This window comes from Carassius carassius, chromosome 35 (assembly GCF_963082965.1).
Source record: "Carassius carassius chromosome 35, fCarCar2.1, whole genome shotgun sequence".
In the NCBI taxonomy this organism is placed as follows: Eukaryota; Metazoa; Chordata; class Actinopteri; order Cypriniformes; family Cyprinidae; genus Carassius; species Carassius carassius.
The window spans coordinates 19,595,444-19,612,473 of NC_081789.1; the positions used below are offsets into that span (position 1 = coordinate 19,595,444).

The 17,030-nt window shown below is 40.2% G+C and overlaps 2 protein-coding genes across 20 annotated transcripts in view; one reads left to right on the top strand and one right to left on the bottom strand.

The window, feature by feature from the left end:
- The window catches only part of LOC132116168 (connector enhancer of kinase suppressor of ras 2-like), a 95,015-nt gene that overhangs the window by 5,113 nt on the left and 72,872 nt on the right, over positions 1 to 17,030 (bottom strand). For 15 of the 19 annotated variants that reach the window (XM_059524817.1, XM_059524816.1, XM_059524815.1 and 12 more), the window contains 2 exons: positions 14,448 to 14,647; positions 11,580 to 12,417 (listed from right to left, as the gene is read on the bottom strand). The exons of 1 other annotated variant lie outside the window; for it this stretch is intronic. In XM_059524817.1, the coding sequence (XP_059380800.1) occupies positions 12,187 to 12,417; positions 14,448 to 14,647 (431 nt within the window). In that variant the 3' untranslated portion in view covers positions 11,580 to 12,186. Of the gene's footprint in view, positions 1 to 11,579; positions 12,418 to 14,447; positions 14,648 to 17,030 lie in introns of those variants that run through there. 3 more of the 19 variants (XM_059524820.1, XM_059524818.1, XM_059524819.1) reach the window with 3 other exon arrangements.
- Positions 1,342 to 3,957, top strand: LOC132115737 (kelch-like protein 34). The gene has a single exon (XM_059524148.1). It carries the CDS (start codon positions 1,848 to 1,850, stop codon positions 3,609 to 3,611), a length of 1,764 nt encoding a protein of 587 aa, XP_059380131.1. The 5' UTR covers positions 1,342 to 1,847; the 3' UTR covers positions 3,612 to 3,957.

Below are 17,030 nucleotides of genomic sequence, written 5' to 3' on the forward strand. Positions count from 1 at the left end.
ACCCTGCAAAAGATCTTAAGCAATGAAGTGGAGTCTCGGTTTTGTTGACGAAATATAAAAAGTGCAGCATAAATAATGCATCTAATTTAGAGCCCCAAAGTTGTATTGTGCATTTAAATATATCCAATAATGCTCAACGAGCTTGAGTGGAAAGACATGTCAAGGTCCCTAATAGGCCAGTTACTTGTTTTAAAGTATGAATCCAAAGGGGTTGTAAGGTGAGCACAGGATTTGGCGGTACAGACACTGAGTCTTCTAAATTATTTCCTTGAGTAGCACACACACAAGCACACCCCTCTATTGGCGCTTTTCCACTTCATGGTATGGCTCGGTACGGTTCACTTTTTTCACTTTTACCAAAAAGTGACACGTTAACTCTGCTGATCACGGATTGGCCGGAGAGAATCGTCACTACCTGTGTCCCTGAACTTGCGACACAAACACAACAGAACCGCTAGATTTAAATCAGCACAGCCAGCGAAGGATCGAACACAACTGTTCCGAACGTGCGCACCTTTTTTTAACAATCAAAAAGTGGCTGTTTCGTTGTCTGTTGAAAAAGTACAGACATTCCTTTCATTGATAGCAGAGGAGCGGATCCAGCAAGAGCTAGATGGGGCGACGCGGAATTAAAAAGTTTCTCAGGAGTCGTGGCAGTAGAGGCGACGCAGCTATAATGGCATGAATAATCCCACCCACTCCAAAGCAGCACTAAACTTCAGTAGAAACGCAAACTAAGCCGAGCCTTGCCGTGCCGACTAGAACCACACAGTGGAAAATCGCCATATGATTCATCATGACTCGCTGCAGTTGCACTTGAGTGCGAGTGCATTCACAAGTATCTCAAGTTACCAATTACCTCGTAGATGTGTTGTATTGGAAATGCTCTAGACAGTGGAGAGACCAATGCGATCATGAGCAGAGTGTGTGAGAATGTAACCAGAAGCTCTATCATAATCACCCCTCACTCTTATATTTAATACCCCCTACCCGCAATCTAGCCTTACGCTGCTCTGTCCAAGCTATGAGCCAGCAGCTATTCAGGGAGGATGAAGGGTATGATGTTCACGAGATTGGGATGTGTCCTTTTCGCTGTGGATCACACTTACACAATACACGTCCACAAATCAACCTCACTCTTCATTGATTGTAAACAATCTTTATTTCTTTTGTCTTTGTGTCTGCTGAATAATCTACCAGTCGTTCTCATTGTCCTCTAGGCAAGATTCTATTTTCTCTATTCTGGCTATAGACTGTGTCCTGACTGTCCCTCTGATCAACTGGGTTTCTATTCCTGTCACCTTGGTGAGACATGGCTTCTGGTGGCAACATACAGAAATCCACAGTGCTGACTAACTCCCTTATTTATCAAGAGATGACCTCAGATCTACATACAATAATCACCCAGCCTAACACTCACTCCCACACACTCTCTGTGTACCCATCTCTCTAAATGTAAGGTGTAACTAGCTCGAAGTTGTTTATCCCCAACCATTGGCCCCAAAATGTCTGCCCATCATCACCCCTCCCTTCTAGAGATCTGATAGAAAACACATGCCTATCTGGTTGATGCAAAAGGTTTGTCTGCCCACTGGGTGGAGGAGAAATAGTTGACCCTCCCCTTTACACTTAAGCATTTGATGCCAGCAGATGTCATAGACTACATCCTAACAGACGCGGCTGGTGTACTGACCTTTTTATTTTCTATTTTCGTCTTCTTTAATCTCAACAACTTTTGCCGAAGCAAATTGACTTAAACTTTTCTTTCTTTCCTCTTGCTTTTGTGCTTTGTCATTCAGTCCTAAATTCACTGGACTCCCTTATCTTTTTCCCTTCCTCTCCTAGTGATGAATTACTACCTGATGCTCAGCAACAGTCATGGAGAAGGTGTTTTGTCTCGGTACCAGAGCCTGCGTCTGGAGGGTCGAATGTGTGATGTTGTTTTGAAGACAGAAGGTGTGGAGTTCCCTGCTCATCGCACTTTGTTAGCATGTTCCAGCGACTACTTCTGGTCTATGTTTCAGGAATACACTCTGGAATCCGCTGCCCGTATTATCAGCTTGCCAGCCTTGTCATCTCTGGGCCTGGAGCAGATACTGGACTTCATCTATACCTCATGGATCTCACTGTCACTCTCCACTTTGGAGGTCACACTACAGGCTGCCTGCTATCTACAGATCACCCATGCCGTGGATCTTTGCACTCGGTACATCTCTGAAAGCATTGCTCCTGACAACTGCTGTTTTTTTGCGAACATAGCAGCTCGCTACGGCCTTTCTGAAGCATTCGATGACTGCAACTCTTTTATTGGCAGTAACATGTGCAGAATACTTACATCTGAGGAATACAAGGCTGAGCTAATGGTGTTAAACATAGATTCTCTGCAAGAGGTGCTCGTAGTTGAGGAGATGCCGGGAGTGAAGGAGATAGACCTTCTACAGCTGGTTTTGGACTGGCTAGAGTGCAACCCACAATCTTCCTTGCAAAGTAACGCATTGCTCAGTCGGATCCGATTTGGTTTGATTCCACCTAAAGAGCTGTCTCAACTCAGTGCACTGAAACATGCTCTACGGACACCCTTCGTCCACAGTGTAGTGGAGAAAGCACTTAACTACCACCTTCAGGTTCCCCTACAGCCTCTACTACAAAGTGTCCACACCAGCTTAAGAGCCACAAAGAGCAAGATTCTTCTGGTGGGAGGAGGACAAGAGGAAAACAGGCCCAAGAATCAGATACTAACCTACGAACCTCGCAGTAAGAAATTCCAGGCGCTATCAACAGCCCTGCCAAATAAGCTACAGCACCAGGGAGTATGTGTTGTTGGGAACTTCCTATTCATACTAGGTGGTGAGGTGGTGCATGTGGATGAGGAGAACGAGAAGAGTGCTATGATGACTGTGACTGACCAGGTGTGGCGCTATGACCCACGGTTTGGGCAGTGGGAGGAGATGGAGCCACTCTTGCAGAAGAGGGCACAGTTTGCCTGCTGTGTGGTGGAAGGTGTTATATTTGCTATCGGTGGACGGGGCCAGAGGGGTGAGCCTTCTTTGTCATCTGTGGAAAGGTACAATATGAGAGAAGGGTGCTGGCACAGTGGTGTATCCCTACAATATTCAGTTCATGGACATGCCTGTGCCACTATTGGAACAGGAATATACATCTCAGGTGGCATCCATGTCAATAACTTAGAGAGTAGCAAAGAAGTACTGTTTCTGAATGCAGTTAAAGGGTATGCCTGGCAGAGACGTTCTAACATGTCCATTGCCAGATTTGGCCACCAGATGGCAACAGCGAGAGGAAAAATTTACACCTTTTTGGGAATGTATGAGCCCTTCTGTGACATTGAACACTACAGTCCTGAGCAAGACCTGTGGACCCGTTTAAAGCCCCTACTGAATGACCGCTTCTGCTATGGTTTGACCGCAACAGGGGAAAGACGTGTACTTTTGTTTGGAGGCAGAAAATGGCAGGAAGGACATGAGGTGTGTACAACAAATGTGCTGGAGTACGATACGGAATATGATGCTTGGAGAGAAGTGTGTAAACTACCAGGACCCTTGTGTGGGATTCAGTGTGCCATAATGACTCTTCAAGACCCTCCAGAGACCTAAAAGTCAATTACAAACACCATCCCACATACACACAGACAAACAGCTGGCTATCATGGGGCAAAGAGAGCTGAGAGAACAGGTGTTAACTTTTTGTCATGGATCTATGGATTGTAATGTGGCAGGGAAAACAGGGTTTTTATTTTACCTAGATACTGTATAGAAGACCTTGGTGGGGGTATATTGCTGTTAAGTGTGTTTTCCAGCAAGTAGTAAGGAGCTCCTTAACTAGGTCACTATGAATAGGGTAGAGAAAGTCATGACATTGATAGATGACTTGTCATAAAGACGTTGTCCTGAGAATTAGCATAGATCCTCTAAGGACACCAGAGAAAGGATAGGATGGAAAGGATGGAATTTCAGAGCACTGCGCACTCTGGTCATTGCATCTTTAAAGGCGTAAAGAAAGGACAGACAACCAAATGGAAAAGTAATCAAGATAAGGACAAGTTTGGACAAGATTTTACTATTTGGCACTGCCTGAAGATCAATGGTGACAATCATAATGTCTTATGACAGAGAGACAGTTGCCATGAATGTTTGATACAGACTGTGAAAGGAGGCAACACTAACAGACGCTGAGTGAGAAAGCCAAATTAGACCACTGATTTTGAAGGGTACATGGGAAGTCAAAGTGGGCAAGTACAAGTATCAATATCATTGAGTGTGTGTGGGATGCAGATGAGCCAAAGGCGGGAGGATGAGGAGATTTTTAGTGAGCAGTGATAAACAAAATTACATAGTCACACATATATCTGACAACTCATGCCATGCATGGAAATCAAGATTACTCATCACAGATTATATAGTGTCATTAAATACCAATATGAATTAAAGTGTACTGCAAATACAGTAGTGGAGCAGAAATCTTGTAAAACAGTGAGACACACGTCAGCAGCAGTAACTTGGCTGGCATGTATTTCATAATATATTTCATAATTTATAATTTTAGATGTAGTAGTAACCATTTCTTGTTTATATAAAAATAAATAGCCTTTAGTTTGTAAAAAGAATATTGTTGACGTTATTCTACAAATGAATCAATGCAAATGTGTAGCTAAGAGAGAAAGGCATAAATAAAAGATTTGACTGCTAACATTTATTTTGCAGTTTGTGAGTTTCTTTAAAGTCTTTTGTACTAATTTATCATTGTGAACACAAATTTGCTGGTAATAATATAAAATTTGTGAGATTTGAGTATGAGCAGCTTAATCTAGTTTGCTGATTAGACTAATGTAGAAATTTAGATTTTTCCATCTGAACTGCCCAAAGAAAACAAACCAATTGTCACCCTAAGACTAAGAACAAACCCAACAATCTCCATTCATTTTTGTAAGCTGAGTCCGTTACCTTCACTGAACAGCCTGGAAACCAGCAAGCTTCTGAAAGAAAAAAAAAGAACAGCTTTCTAGGATATTTACATGGGCATCTATTTTAGTCACCCATTGGAGAAAGGTGCCTTTACTCATTGCTTGACAGGCTTCCGATATCTCTGGCGAATATTAATGGTCAGGCACTCACCTTTAAGCCAAAGATGGTAACATCCAGGTTGAAAATGGAAGCTGAGAAACTGCCACTGATGAAAGGGAATACTAACAGATTGCAGATTTCTCCAGTTAAAATAAAACTTACAGGATTCACCAAAATTCGAGCCTCTGTTCAATGTAAATATCAAGCGTATAAAAAAAAAACTCCACGCAAATGCAAAAAATATAGCATGATTACATCCATAAAAGTTTATTGACTCTAGGTAAAACCACACTGGAATCTGCAGAAACCAACAAGTCTCTTTTTAAATAATGTAATAAATAAAGTAAACTTTACCAGGTTGTACGCTAAACACAACACAGAGGAAACTGCACTGCCCAAATTACATGCCCTACTCATAATAAAGACAGGCAGCAGCACGGATATTGATGAACTTGAATGTTTTACGACAACTTTGTTTTAAAAAATGGGCTCCTAAAGAAACATAACATGGTTTTCACTAAATTAAGAATAACTTTGATAATATAATATATTGGTAAAATACCAATAGACATCCATTCTAGTAGCTCTAAATTCACTGGTAATCACTTTCTCTAAGAACTAATGCATTCTCATGATTCCCATGGACACATTAGCACCTGAGTCACTCACTGAGTCAAAAACAAGCTAATATTGTCTTTGATTACATACAGAATGAAATGTGCTCCATTATGCCAAACCTGAAATGTCAATGTACATCATATAATACACATCTTATCATACAATAAACTCTCTTCTGAACATTCAGTGTGCTCTTAAAAATCTCACATAAAGCATCTTTGTGAGTGCCTGAGCGCTTCTTGCTCTGCACGGCCTTCCCGACAGCTGAAACACTGACATTAAATCATTTGGCAGCTTCAGTTAAGAAACAAAAAACTAATGTGACTGTGGTTTATCTACAAGCATTGCAGCAAGAGATATTTTGCTCTGAGAGTTTATAAAGATGGACGACCTCCTGAACGTTGACATATATGTAATTTCTGGAGTCGAGCTGCTGCTTCTGACAGATGCTGGGGTGAGTTCAGGGCAACAGCTTTGATCAGCCGAGCCGTGCGGCGAGTCCCTGGGCTGAGACCAGCGAGGTGTCATGATGACCACGGCTGTCATAAAAACTCACCATTGTCTTGACATAAATTTCCCTACACTAGCAGCACTGTTCAGGACAGCTGCATGGCAGCTTTTAGACAATTTGAATCCAAACAGAGCTATACAATACTGAAACATAACACTGTCCTTTAAGTTCTCCTAAAAGTTTTGAATTTAACACAATAGTCCATAAAAAAATATTTTAAGCACTAAAAGAGATTAAGCACTAAAAATGAATGACACCCTTGCACAGGGATACACAATCACGTGTAAGTGCCGTCCCTGCTCACTCAAGGATGCAAATTTTTGCACTAGGAACATCACGTGTAAATCTGTTTTTGATTATGAACTCTCATTTGTGAAGAGACACATAATTTCACCTCATAATATCAGGAAACCATAGTGAAGAGAGAACTTCCATAATTTGACTCAAGTTACAGAGATAATGCTGCTTCTGGATAATGAAGCCTGTGCAATTTTCTACCAATCAGAGCCCACACACTTCACTGAATGCTCATCTGTTATCAGAGACTGAGTTTGGCAAGGCGTTACGCAGTGTTGGGAAGGTTACATTGGAAATGTAATAGGTTACAGATTACAAGTTACCCTATTTAAAATGTAATAGTAGTGTAACTTTTTTAATTACTTTAATAAAGTAATGTAACTAATTACTTTTGAGTACATTTTGATTACTTTTATAAATTTCTAATGAATGTTAATTTGCAACTATTAATCATCTTCAACCATTTTACACCATGCAGGTTTAACCTTAACAGTAGTGCTCAATACTGTCAGACTTTCATCATTCTTCATCACCTGAATTAAGATGATCAAATTTGAACACATCCACCACACAATCAGACTTTAGTACTGCCTTTTACTTAGAGATTGATCTGAAGTTCAAAGCAGATTTAAAATCAAAAGAAATAGTTTATAGATACTGTTTTTGAAACCAAATCTTTGCATAACTACAGGCATCTAACTGCATCTAACAATGGTTTGGGGAAAAATAGTTAATAAAAAAAATAAAAGCATATACATCAACTCAAATACGGTTATCTAATAAGCATGTGTCCTATTTTGTGTACTAAACTCCTGAAACATTGGTGTCTTTCTGAAACACTGCTGTCTCTTTGTATATGATATGATGATAGTTTCTCAAAATAAGTAAAAATGCTCATGAAGTGACTGTTCTAGAGATTAATTTCCATGAGGGGTGGACTGGGAAAAAAAAATAGGCTGGGAAATCTCACACTCATACACCCACAACCCATTCTGAAACATGGACAACCCTATTTTTTTTTGGACCTGACATGAAAAAGATTTGAATCCTTAGGTTGGGGACATGCAACGTAATTAAGAGTTCTCTCCTGAACTGCACCTTCACTTCCATTATCCATCCATCTCTCTCATGACTTTAATACTGAAGATTTTTATTTGACTTTTACCATGTTTTGTAAGAGCAATTTTGTTTTTTTGGCAAATGAATTACCACTTGTATTTATTTTTACTACAAATTCCATAGTTAAACCACGGTTAGTGCCATACCATAGGCTACATTAATTTTCCTAAGGGTTGTGTTTTTGTATCCACTAGCTCCCCCTAAACCTATGATAAAATATGATGATTTGTCTGCTAACTTACTACTGTAACATTACAAAAGATAATAATGACGTCGTGTATACAGTATTTTGAGTGATTGCGAGCAATGTGCTGCTGCTGCTTGACTAAAGACAAAACTACAATAGCATCTTTACAGATGAAACTGACCTGCACCTGAAACCCTGAACAGAAGTGTCGCTTCTCTGCTCCAGCTGTGCGCTTACACAGTTCACTCCGGTCTCTCTCTCTCGCATTGATTACTCGGAGTCTGATCCAAACCGTTCGGCGGAGGCGCAGAGAGCGCGCGAGCCCAACCATTGCCAGTCACGACTAACCGATTCATGATTTATTAGAGATTTAATTATCGAATGGCGGATTCGGAAATAATCGCTTTAGTATATTCGGCCTGCAATTATACAATAACAATATTAAAGTAGAAGGCCAAATCGTCTGCCAGGCCACCGGGAATAGTCCCGGTTCTCCCGATGTCCAGTCAGCGCCTGATTTCCACAGACACGCAGAACGTGCAGGATTCATATTCAGTCTTTTTGCGGCTTAATATTCACAGACATCAGTCCATATCGGGTTTTGATTCAAGTGTACTGACCTACTTTTGATCTATTCGTCCAAAATGTGGCATATTGCGTCCGCGTTATAGGCTGAATTCCATTTTTATGACTGGATTCTACGAATGTGTTTTCCGCGTCTCGGAGATTATGGGCCATATGTCTTAGTGCAATTTGGGAAAGAAATAAGCTGTATGTGGATGTGTGTAAATATTCAAATGTAATCCTCTTTGTAATCGTTACAATTTTCATAAGTAACTGTAATTTAATTACTCATTTTTTCTTAGTAACTGTAACTGATTACTGTTACATTTATTTTGTAATTAAATTACGTAACGCCGTTACATGTAACTAGTTACTCCCCAACACTGGCGTTACGCTCTGTCGAGAAGGTTTCACGCCACAGGCACAGAAATATTCCAGGTTCAGTTTAAGATGAATGCTATCTGCAGCCATTTTAGCATTCTGTCAATTACCACGTTCAATTATTTTGACTCGTTTCTAACTGGGACAAGGCACTGGACCAAAATATATGTAGAAAATTATGTTTACAACATAATTGATTGTGAGTGTCATCTAACACTCACTTAAAATTAATGTTTAAAAACTATCATTAACTAAAAAATGTAAAACAAATTTTATAATTTCCATTTTCATACTGTCCATTATAATTCTGTGATGCCTAAATTAATTTGTAGTATTTTACAGTACAATATTCAGTTTTTAGAGTTTAATTTTTTAAAAGTGTAATTAAACAAATTTTAATTTTGGACATGAAAATAACTATTGGCTTATTTTATCAGCCACAATTTTATGATTTTTGATCTCAATTCATTCCAAAGTTTCATTTTAAGTCTGAACAGTCTAAACCAAGGTTTCCAACATTTCAGCCTATTAAATACTGAAATTGTATGCCTCACAGCCTTGTTTTAATTGATAAAACATCAAAAACTCATAGATCCACAAGATTTAACCATTATGCACGATAATCACAATAATAAGCATTATTATTATTGGAGATGCACGGGTATATAAAAAGTGGCCGATACGGACAAGCCAATAACCTTATCTATGTTATGGACAATAATGATAAAAAATATCATTAAAATAAAAATAAATAATAAATCACAAATAAAACACTAAAATTTGCTGTTCATTTGCAATCAATGCATTGAATTTAGGCATCGCTACATTACAATGTACAACATAATATCTAATTTTGTCTGCAGCTGACTGATACAATAAAAATATATATGAAAAAATATATGTATATGGTAAACTGTACATCCATAATAATAATAATAATATTCCATAAAATAAATGGAACCGTTCAGCAAATTACAACTGAAAGTCCATATCCAATCTTTTAACTCTTAACTGTGTGAAGTCTATAAACTTTGTAACTTTTGAAAGATAAGCACATGTATACCAGAAAAGGTCTGTTTACACAGACACAAATCCACCCTCAGGAATTACCAGAAGTTCTGCTTCTAGAAAAGTCTCACAAGGATTATTTAGATGAAAACAATGTGCAATTTTCTCGCCGTAAATTGCCTTGTCCCATAGACTTCCATTTTAAGAGCATTACTACGGGTCGAGTCAAAATGACTGACTGTGGAAACTGGCTCAGAGCCTAATTCAGTCTGAACTGATGCTGTCAATGGGACTGATCTGATTTTGAACCAGGAATATTCCTTTTAAGGCCTTTTCTTGGTATATCCGAACACTCTACGAAGATTGTGGTGAGATGAGACAACCACATAAGTGTTCCATGTTCATGCACACGCACACAACTTCCACACAAATGTACAAGTGCTATAAGTCGGGGCCAGCCGATGTATAACAGCAGATCATAAATATATAGTATGATACAGTAGAGTATATAGAATGCTAAAGTAGCATATACACATGGCAGATAACTTGTGTGATGACCGTCTGTGTGTCCACTGAGAGATTTGCTTCAAGAAGACAGACAAACACAGGTACAGTGTGCCAGTCGGTGTGTTTAGAGTTCGAACGGTGCCTCAGATGTGTATTTCCTCTCAGAGTTCAGTCCGTAGTTTCCATTTCCAAGTTCAAGTGCTCTGGTTCTACCTCGGCTTCCTGTCTGTGGTGGTTTGGCCAGGTTTGTTCTCGATGAGACAGCATTGTCTCTCCTGGTCTGAGTCACTTGGAGGACTGGTAATCATGGCAACCCCGTGTACAGAAGTAGCATTCTCTGAAACTTGTGGGTTGCAAGTCGAGCCATTGAGAGAGCTTTGTTTGTACAGCTATCTGTGCCTGCGTAAACAATGTTTTTCAAGTATTTAAAAAGCGCATGTAGACTGAGTGTGTGATTGCTGTCAGGATGTGAAAGTACAAGTAAAAGTGAGAAGAATTTGTGTTTATGGACCTTAATCAAGAAAGATGCTGTTATCAGATTTTTGACATCAATTAAAACAAGTCTGTGAGGCATAAAAGTACATTATGTTTAATAGGTTAAAATGTTGGACACATTGGTGTCAACTGTTCAGCCTTAAAATGAAACGCTGGGATGAACTGAAATCAAAAATCATAAAATTGTGCCAGTAATAATTTTTATGCACAAAATTAAAAAAGTCACCCATTTTTTCTAAATACATAACAAATAATTATGCACTGAATACTGTAATGTAAAATGCTAAGTGAATTTAGGCATCACAAAATTATAATGAACAGAATGAAAAATGGATATTAATTTTTAGATTTGTTTTTAAATAATTTGTTAATATAAGAGTTTTTTAAACATACATTTTAAGTGAGTGTTAGATGACCGGTAATCCAAATGTAAAAACAGAAGCGCATGCACAATTAAATATAAAATACTGGGGGGAAGTCGTGGCCTAGTGGTTAGAGAATCGGACTCACAATCGGAGAGTTGTGAGTTTGAGTCCTGGGCCGGCAGGAATTGTAGGTGGGGGGAGTGCATGTACAGTTCTCTCTCCACCTTCAATACCACAACTTAGGTGCCCTTGAGCAAGGCATTAAACCCCCAACTGCTTTCCGGGCGCTGCAGCATAAATGGCTGCCCACTGCTCTGGGTGTGTGTTCACAGTGTGTGTGTGTGTGTTCACTGCTCTGTGTGTGTGCACTTTGGATGGGTTAAATGCAGAGCACAAATTCTGAGTATGGGTCACCATACTTGGCTGAATGTCATGTCACTTTCACTAATATACTCTGATCCATAGAAAATACAGCAAAAAAAAAAAGTGAATATATTATTCAAAATATATTCTCTGAATATTATAAAACATAAACACTATGGACCCTATTTTAATGATCTAAGTGCACGGTGCAGATGCACTCAGGGCATGTCTGAATCCACTCTTGCACCACATTGCACCGGGTGTATGATAGGACCCTATATTTGAGCAAGGAAATAACAAATTTTAACTTGCATTGCATTAATGGATACAAACAAATATGAATAATGGCAAAGAAAGCTAAACTTGAGAATATTTACTTAAAGTGCACCCTGTTCATGTAATCTGAGATGCCATCTCTGTTATTTTTATATTGATTATTAAATAATGAAACTTATTTACTGAAATTATAAATCCGGAATCATGCATCAATGCATTATTATATCCCTAAATGTTAATTCTGCACATAATTATTCCTCACAACCTTGTAATTAAAATGCAAACAGTCCACAAACACCAATTCAACCCTTACTTTAGACTGAACGTCCAGCCTAAGGTCCATGGAAGTGAGCGACGACTACTTAAAATATTTTGGTGGCATTTTTGTATAGTGATCGAAGTGCGCATTTGTGTGCATCAGACGTGAGTCTCGATGTAGGAGTGTGTGTGTGAGAGGGAGGGCGTGCGAGGGGTGGGTTCAGGTGTGGCGGCAGGGCTGGGCTCGGAGGCGGGGCTTGGCTGATGGTCCCGCTGCAGCTCTGATGAAAACAGCTCCATGTAAACTTTCTTCCATTCCTGGAACTCTGAGGATGTGAGTTTAGGATTGGCCAGCAGCTTGTCAATCAGTGCTACCTCGCCCTCCCTGTCCTATGGGAGTGAAGAAAGAGAGCAGTGGAGGGTGGGCATTACAGATACAGTCTCCTTCATACAGTGATTAGGATGTCATAGTCAAAGCACGCCACAGGCGGTTAGCGTAGACGTGAAGTGATGTGGACTCAACCTAGATGAGCAGAGCGACACACACGCAAACACACATAGCATGCTCAGACTTGACTGGAGTCCTCTGGCACTGTGGACCTTCGTGCCCCCAATTAAACTTCTTTCATTCAAGTCTGAGTTATAAGGGATGTTTATAATACCCTCCCAATGCAACAGGGGCTCTGTCTCAACATAATAAGCACAACGCAGCAGCCCGGGAAGGGGGGTGGGATTGGTCACAGCAAAGGCACGGACTGACTGACCCAACCAAGAAAAAAATATGGCACCAGGCGGAGCCTAAACCAGGTTAACCCACACAGGGAAGCAGGGTTCAGAGAAGAGTTTGGCCTTACCAATGGTCATTAGCTCATTTAAGTTATTAGCTGTTATTGCTATCAAAGACTATATCAGTCTAGCAAATATTAGCTGGTCAACAGTGATTATCTTGTCTAAGATGGTTATTTGCTCATCTAAACTTGTTATTAGGTGGTCAACATGGTGATTACCCAGTCTAAGATGATCATTAGCTGGTAAAAACTGGTTATTAGCTGGTCGACATGGTGAATAGCTGATCTAACATGGTCATTAGTTGGTCTAAGATGATCATTTGTTGGTTTAAACTTGTTATTTGCCAGTCAATAAGGTGATTAGCAGGTAATTCGCTAGCCAACATGGTCATATGCTGGTCTAAGGTGGTCATTAGCTGGTTTAAACTATTCATTAACTGGTCTAAGATAATTTCTGGTTTTAACAGGTCATAATATGGTCATTAGTGCATCATTATTGGTTTTGGAACCTCTCTTTACTTTTGGCCAACTGTTTATAATACCCACAACGCAACTGGAGGCTCTGCCTAAACATAATAAGCACAGCGTGACAGCCTGGGGTTGAGGGGGAGTTCATAGCATAGGCACAGATGGACTGACCCAACCATGGGAAGACCCAATGGCACCAGGCAGAGCCTAAACCAAGTTAACCACCTGAGAAGCAGGGTTCAGTGAAAATTGTGGCCTTACCAATTGTTATCACCTTGTTTAAGTTGGCTATAAGCTGGTCGAAACTGGTTATTATGTAGTCAATATGGTGATTAGCTGGTCTCAGATGATCATTAGCAGGTAAAACTGGTTATTAGCTAGTCTGACACGGTTATTAGTTGGTCTAAGATACTCATTATTTGATTTATACTTGTAATTAGCTGGTCAACAAGGTGATTAGCTGGTCTAAACTAGTTATTAGGTAGTCAGTGCGGTGATTCGCTGGTGTAAGAAGGCCATTGGCTTGACTAAGATGGCCTAAGCTAAGTAACTGCTCATATGATGTTCTAAATTGGCCATTAGGTGGTTTAAACTGATCATTAACTAGTGTAAGATGGTCATTATCCTGTCATAATCTGGTCATTAGTTTGTCTAAAATGGTCATTAGCTCATCATTAATGGTCCACTTTGGATCCTTTGTTTTGGAACCTTTCTTTTCCATTGACTAACTGTTTATAATACCCACAATGAAACTGGAGGCTCTGCCCCAACATAATAAGCACAGTGTAACAGCCTGGGGTTGGAGTGGGGGGGTTCACAGCATAGGCAAGGACTGACTGACTCAACCATGGGAAGACCCAATGGCACCAGGCGAAGCCTAAACCAGATTAACCCAACAAAGAGAAGCAGGGTTCAGAGTTTGGCCAAAACCCTCCTCCCACACCAGACAGAGAACTCCGTCTAACATGGATGGGATTCTGGGATAGCAGTTTGGCTTAGTCATTGTGTCAAAATGGACTACAGAAACACACACAAAATTCCTGCTTTCCCCAGAACCCCAAAGACATCAGACAGATGGAGAGGGACGAACGGGCAGACGGGACAGATGAAACAAACAGGCACACACGGTGCAGTGGGACCCATGCGGCAGCAGAGGTCAGATACCTTTAGCGTGCTCTGCAGGATGCGGAGATGATGCAGTTTGTCATTTAGCTGTGGATCGTTGCAACGCCGGATGAAAAGGTGTTTGTACTCCAGACGGGTGGAAAGGCGGTGCTCACCAATAGGCGACAGACTGGCACGCTCCAGCGCCCGGTACAAATCACCAAGTGAATCCGCCTGCCCATGGCACTCCTGCTCCCCGCCTGTGGGGGGCGCCACAGAAAGCCAGAGTTAACGAGGGGTGGCTCGACCAGCAAGGCAGAATTTTGAGTGGGATTTGAACAGAAATAAACAGATTGCAACATTTAAACTGTGCATTTGAATGTTCAATTGGGTGTGTAGGCTGATATTTGTATGCTGATGATGCTCTGCTCATTTATTTAGTTCGTTAGTCTAGAATCGTGAAGGTAGAAAGAGAGAAATGACATAAGACCTGGACGAGAAGTGTCTTTCATCAAGCTAGAATAGATAAATTCTTAATCAGGCTCAGATTTATGCAAATATGGGAACATTTTCTTTCGTCGCCATGGGTGCTGGGTTTCACCATGCCAGCACAACATCTCTTTTTCTCTCAATCTCTGTCTGTCTGCAATTTACACACACACACACATACACACACATCTGCCCTTCTCAATGTGTGTACACTTTCCTGATTAAAAATCTATCTTAGAACTAAATAGGTCATTTGGAACACGTTAGATGATTTCTAAGATTGCCATTACTGATCTAACATGGACTAAGTTGTTTTTTAAGTTGGTCTAAGATGGTCATTAGATGGTTTTTCATGATTTAAGTGGGTCATTAGCCGGTTTTAGATGGTCTAGCACAGTCTAAGCTGATCATTCGCTGGTCTAACAGTCTAAAATGGTCATTAAATGGTCTAACATGGCCTTAGATGCTAAAATGGTCTAAAATGGCCATTCCTGACCTAAGCTGTTTATTAGCTAGTTGAAGCTGGTCGTTTATCGATCATCAACAGATCAACATAATCATTAGCTGGTCTAACATAGTCTGAGCTGATCATTCGCTGGTCTAACATTCTAAAATGGTGATAGGATGGTCTTACATGGTCTAAAATGTGGTCTAAGCAGTCTATTAGCTGCTTTAAGCTGATCATTTGCTTCAGAAACAACCCTTAACTGATCTAACATGGTATAAGCAGATCATCTGATTTAAGAGGGATGTTAGTTGGTCAACTCAATCATAATTATTAGCTAGTCTAATATGCTCTTTAGATGATCTTACGTGGATGGTCTAACAGGTTGAGTAAGTGCAGTTTAATGATGGTAGACACCTAAAGAAGGACAGCAAGACTAGAAGATCTCATAAATGTTTAAAATGACATGTTCAATTCATTTAACCCGTCCACCTTTCAAAGCAGAGAAAAACTCCCTTAAGGCCATTCAGGTTTGGCAATAAATCACTCTGACAGACATTCTGTCAAGCAGGTAGCACGTTGTGTGTTTCTTTGCTCTTTACGTCTGCATGCGTACTGTACATGCAGGTGCTCATGTGTTAGTCAGGAAATAGTCAATAGCATCATTCCATGTCCTGTTATTTTAGTGTTTGTGTAGGTAAAACATGTGGGCTATGAACAGCATCTAGTGATGGGACTTATTAGCAGATACTGTATGTAGGGCGTGTATTTAGTCACTCTTTTGAACAACCATAAGAGGGCAGCAGTCTCACGCTGCACCTCCCACCACATGCTGCAGAAGCAGGGTGTAATATTTGCAATGGAATCAAGTTTAAATGAATACTGAATAAGGAGGTTAAAACAGATGAAAATCAATGTTTGTGAATAAAGTCTAAATAATTATTCATTATCCATTAATGCACCAAAGCCCCATATATATGTCTGATATTCCAAAAACCATTGGAAAATCACTGTCTATTTAGATCAGTAAGTCAGGCCACTTTTTTAGCATATTACTTCTTGTATATTTAGTGTGAAAGCTGGCGAGCCTTGCTTTTATTACACGCCTGCCATAACTTTATAGAAAAAGCATTTTATTGACCGCTTGGTTAGCCATGTGACAGATTACAAAATCAACGACTAAACCAAAGTAAGTCAATGACGTTTTAAAGCTCTTTGTGATTCTTTTAGAACTTGTTAAATGGCACAGAACTCTGAAAACTCCGGCAATGCACGACACAATCTTTTTCTCCAGTTGCTGGGGAACGATCAATAGGCCGTGCCTCTCTTTTCTCTTCAGTATGTAGTACAGCATGCATGGGCTCTGTGGATGACTAACAGATGCCCCCTACTCCTCCAGAGAGAGATAGAAACAGAGCGATATAAAAGACACAGATAAGAGGGAGACTCATTAAAAGCCACTGGGATTATATATAGAGGGCTGCTGGAGATCCGTCTGAGATGATGAAAAAGGGGAATATTAGAAGAGAAAGTTGGGAAAAAGCCAATGGGAAGTGAGATGGGCAGATTGGTGGTGAGATAGTGGAGATGGGCAGCGAGATGGGGAATATAGATGGTGAGATGGCAATGAGCCATGAGGCGATAGACTGCAAGACGAGGGGAAGATGAAAAGTAAGACGGGGGAGATAAACAGACTGGGTAATCCAGCA

Coding starts and splice junctions, on each gene's coding strand:
- LOC132115737 (XM_059524148.1), top strand. CDS start 1,848: ATGAATTACTACCTGATGCTCAGCAACAGTCATGGAGAAGGTGTTTTG.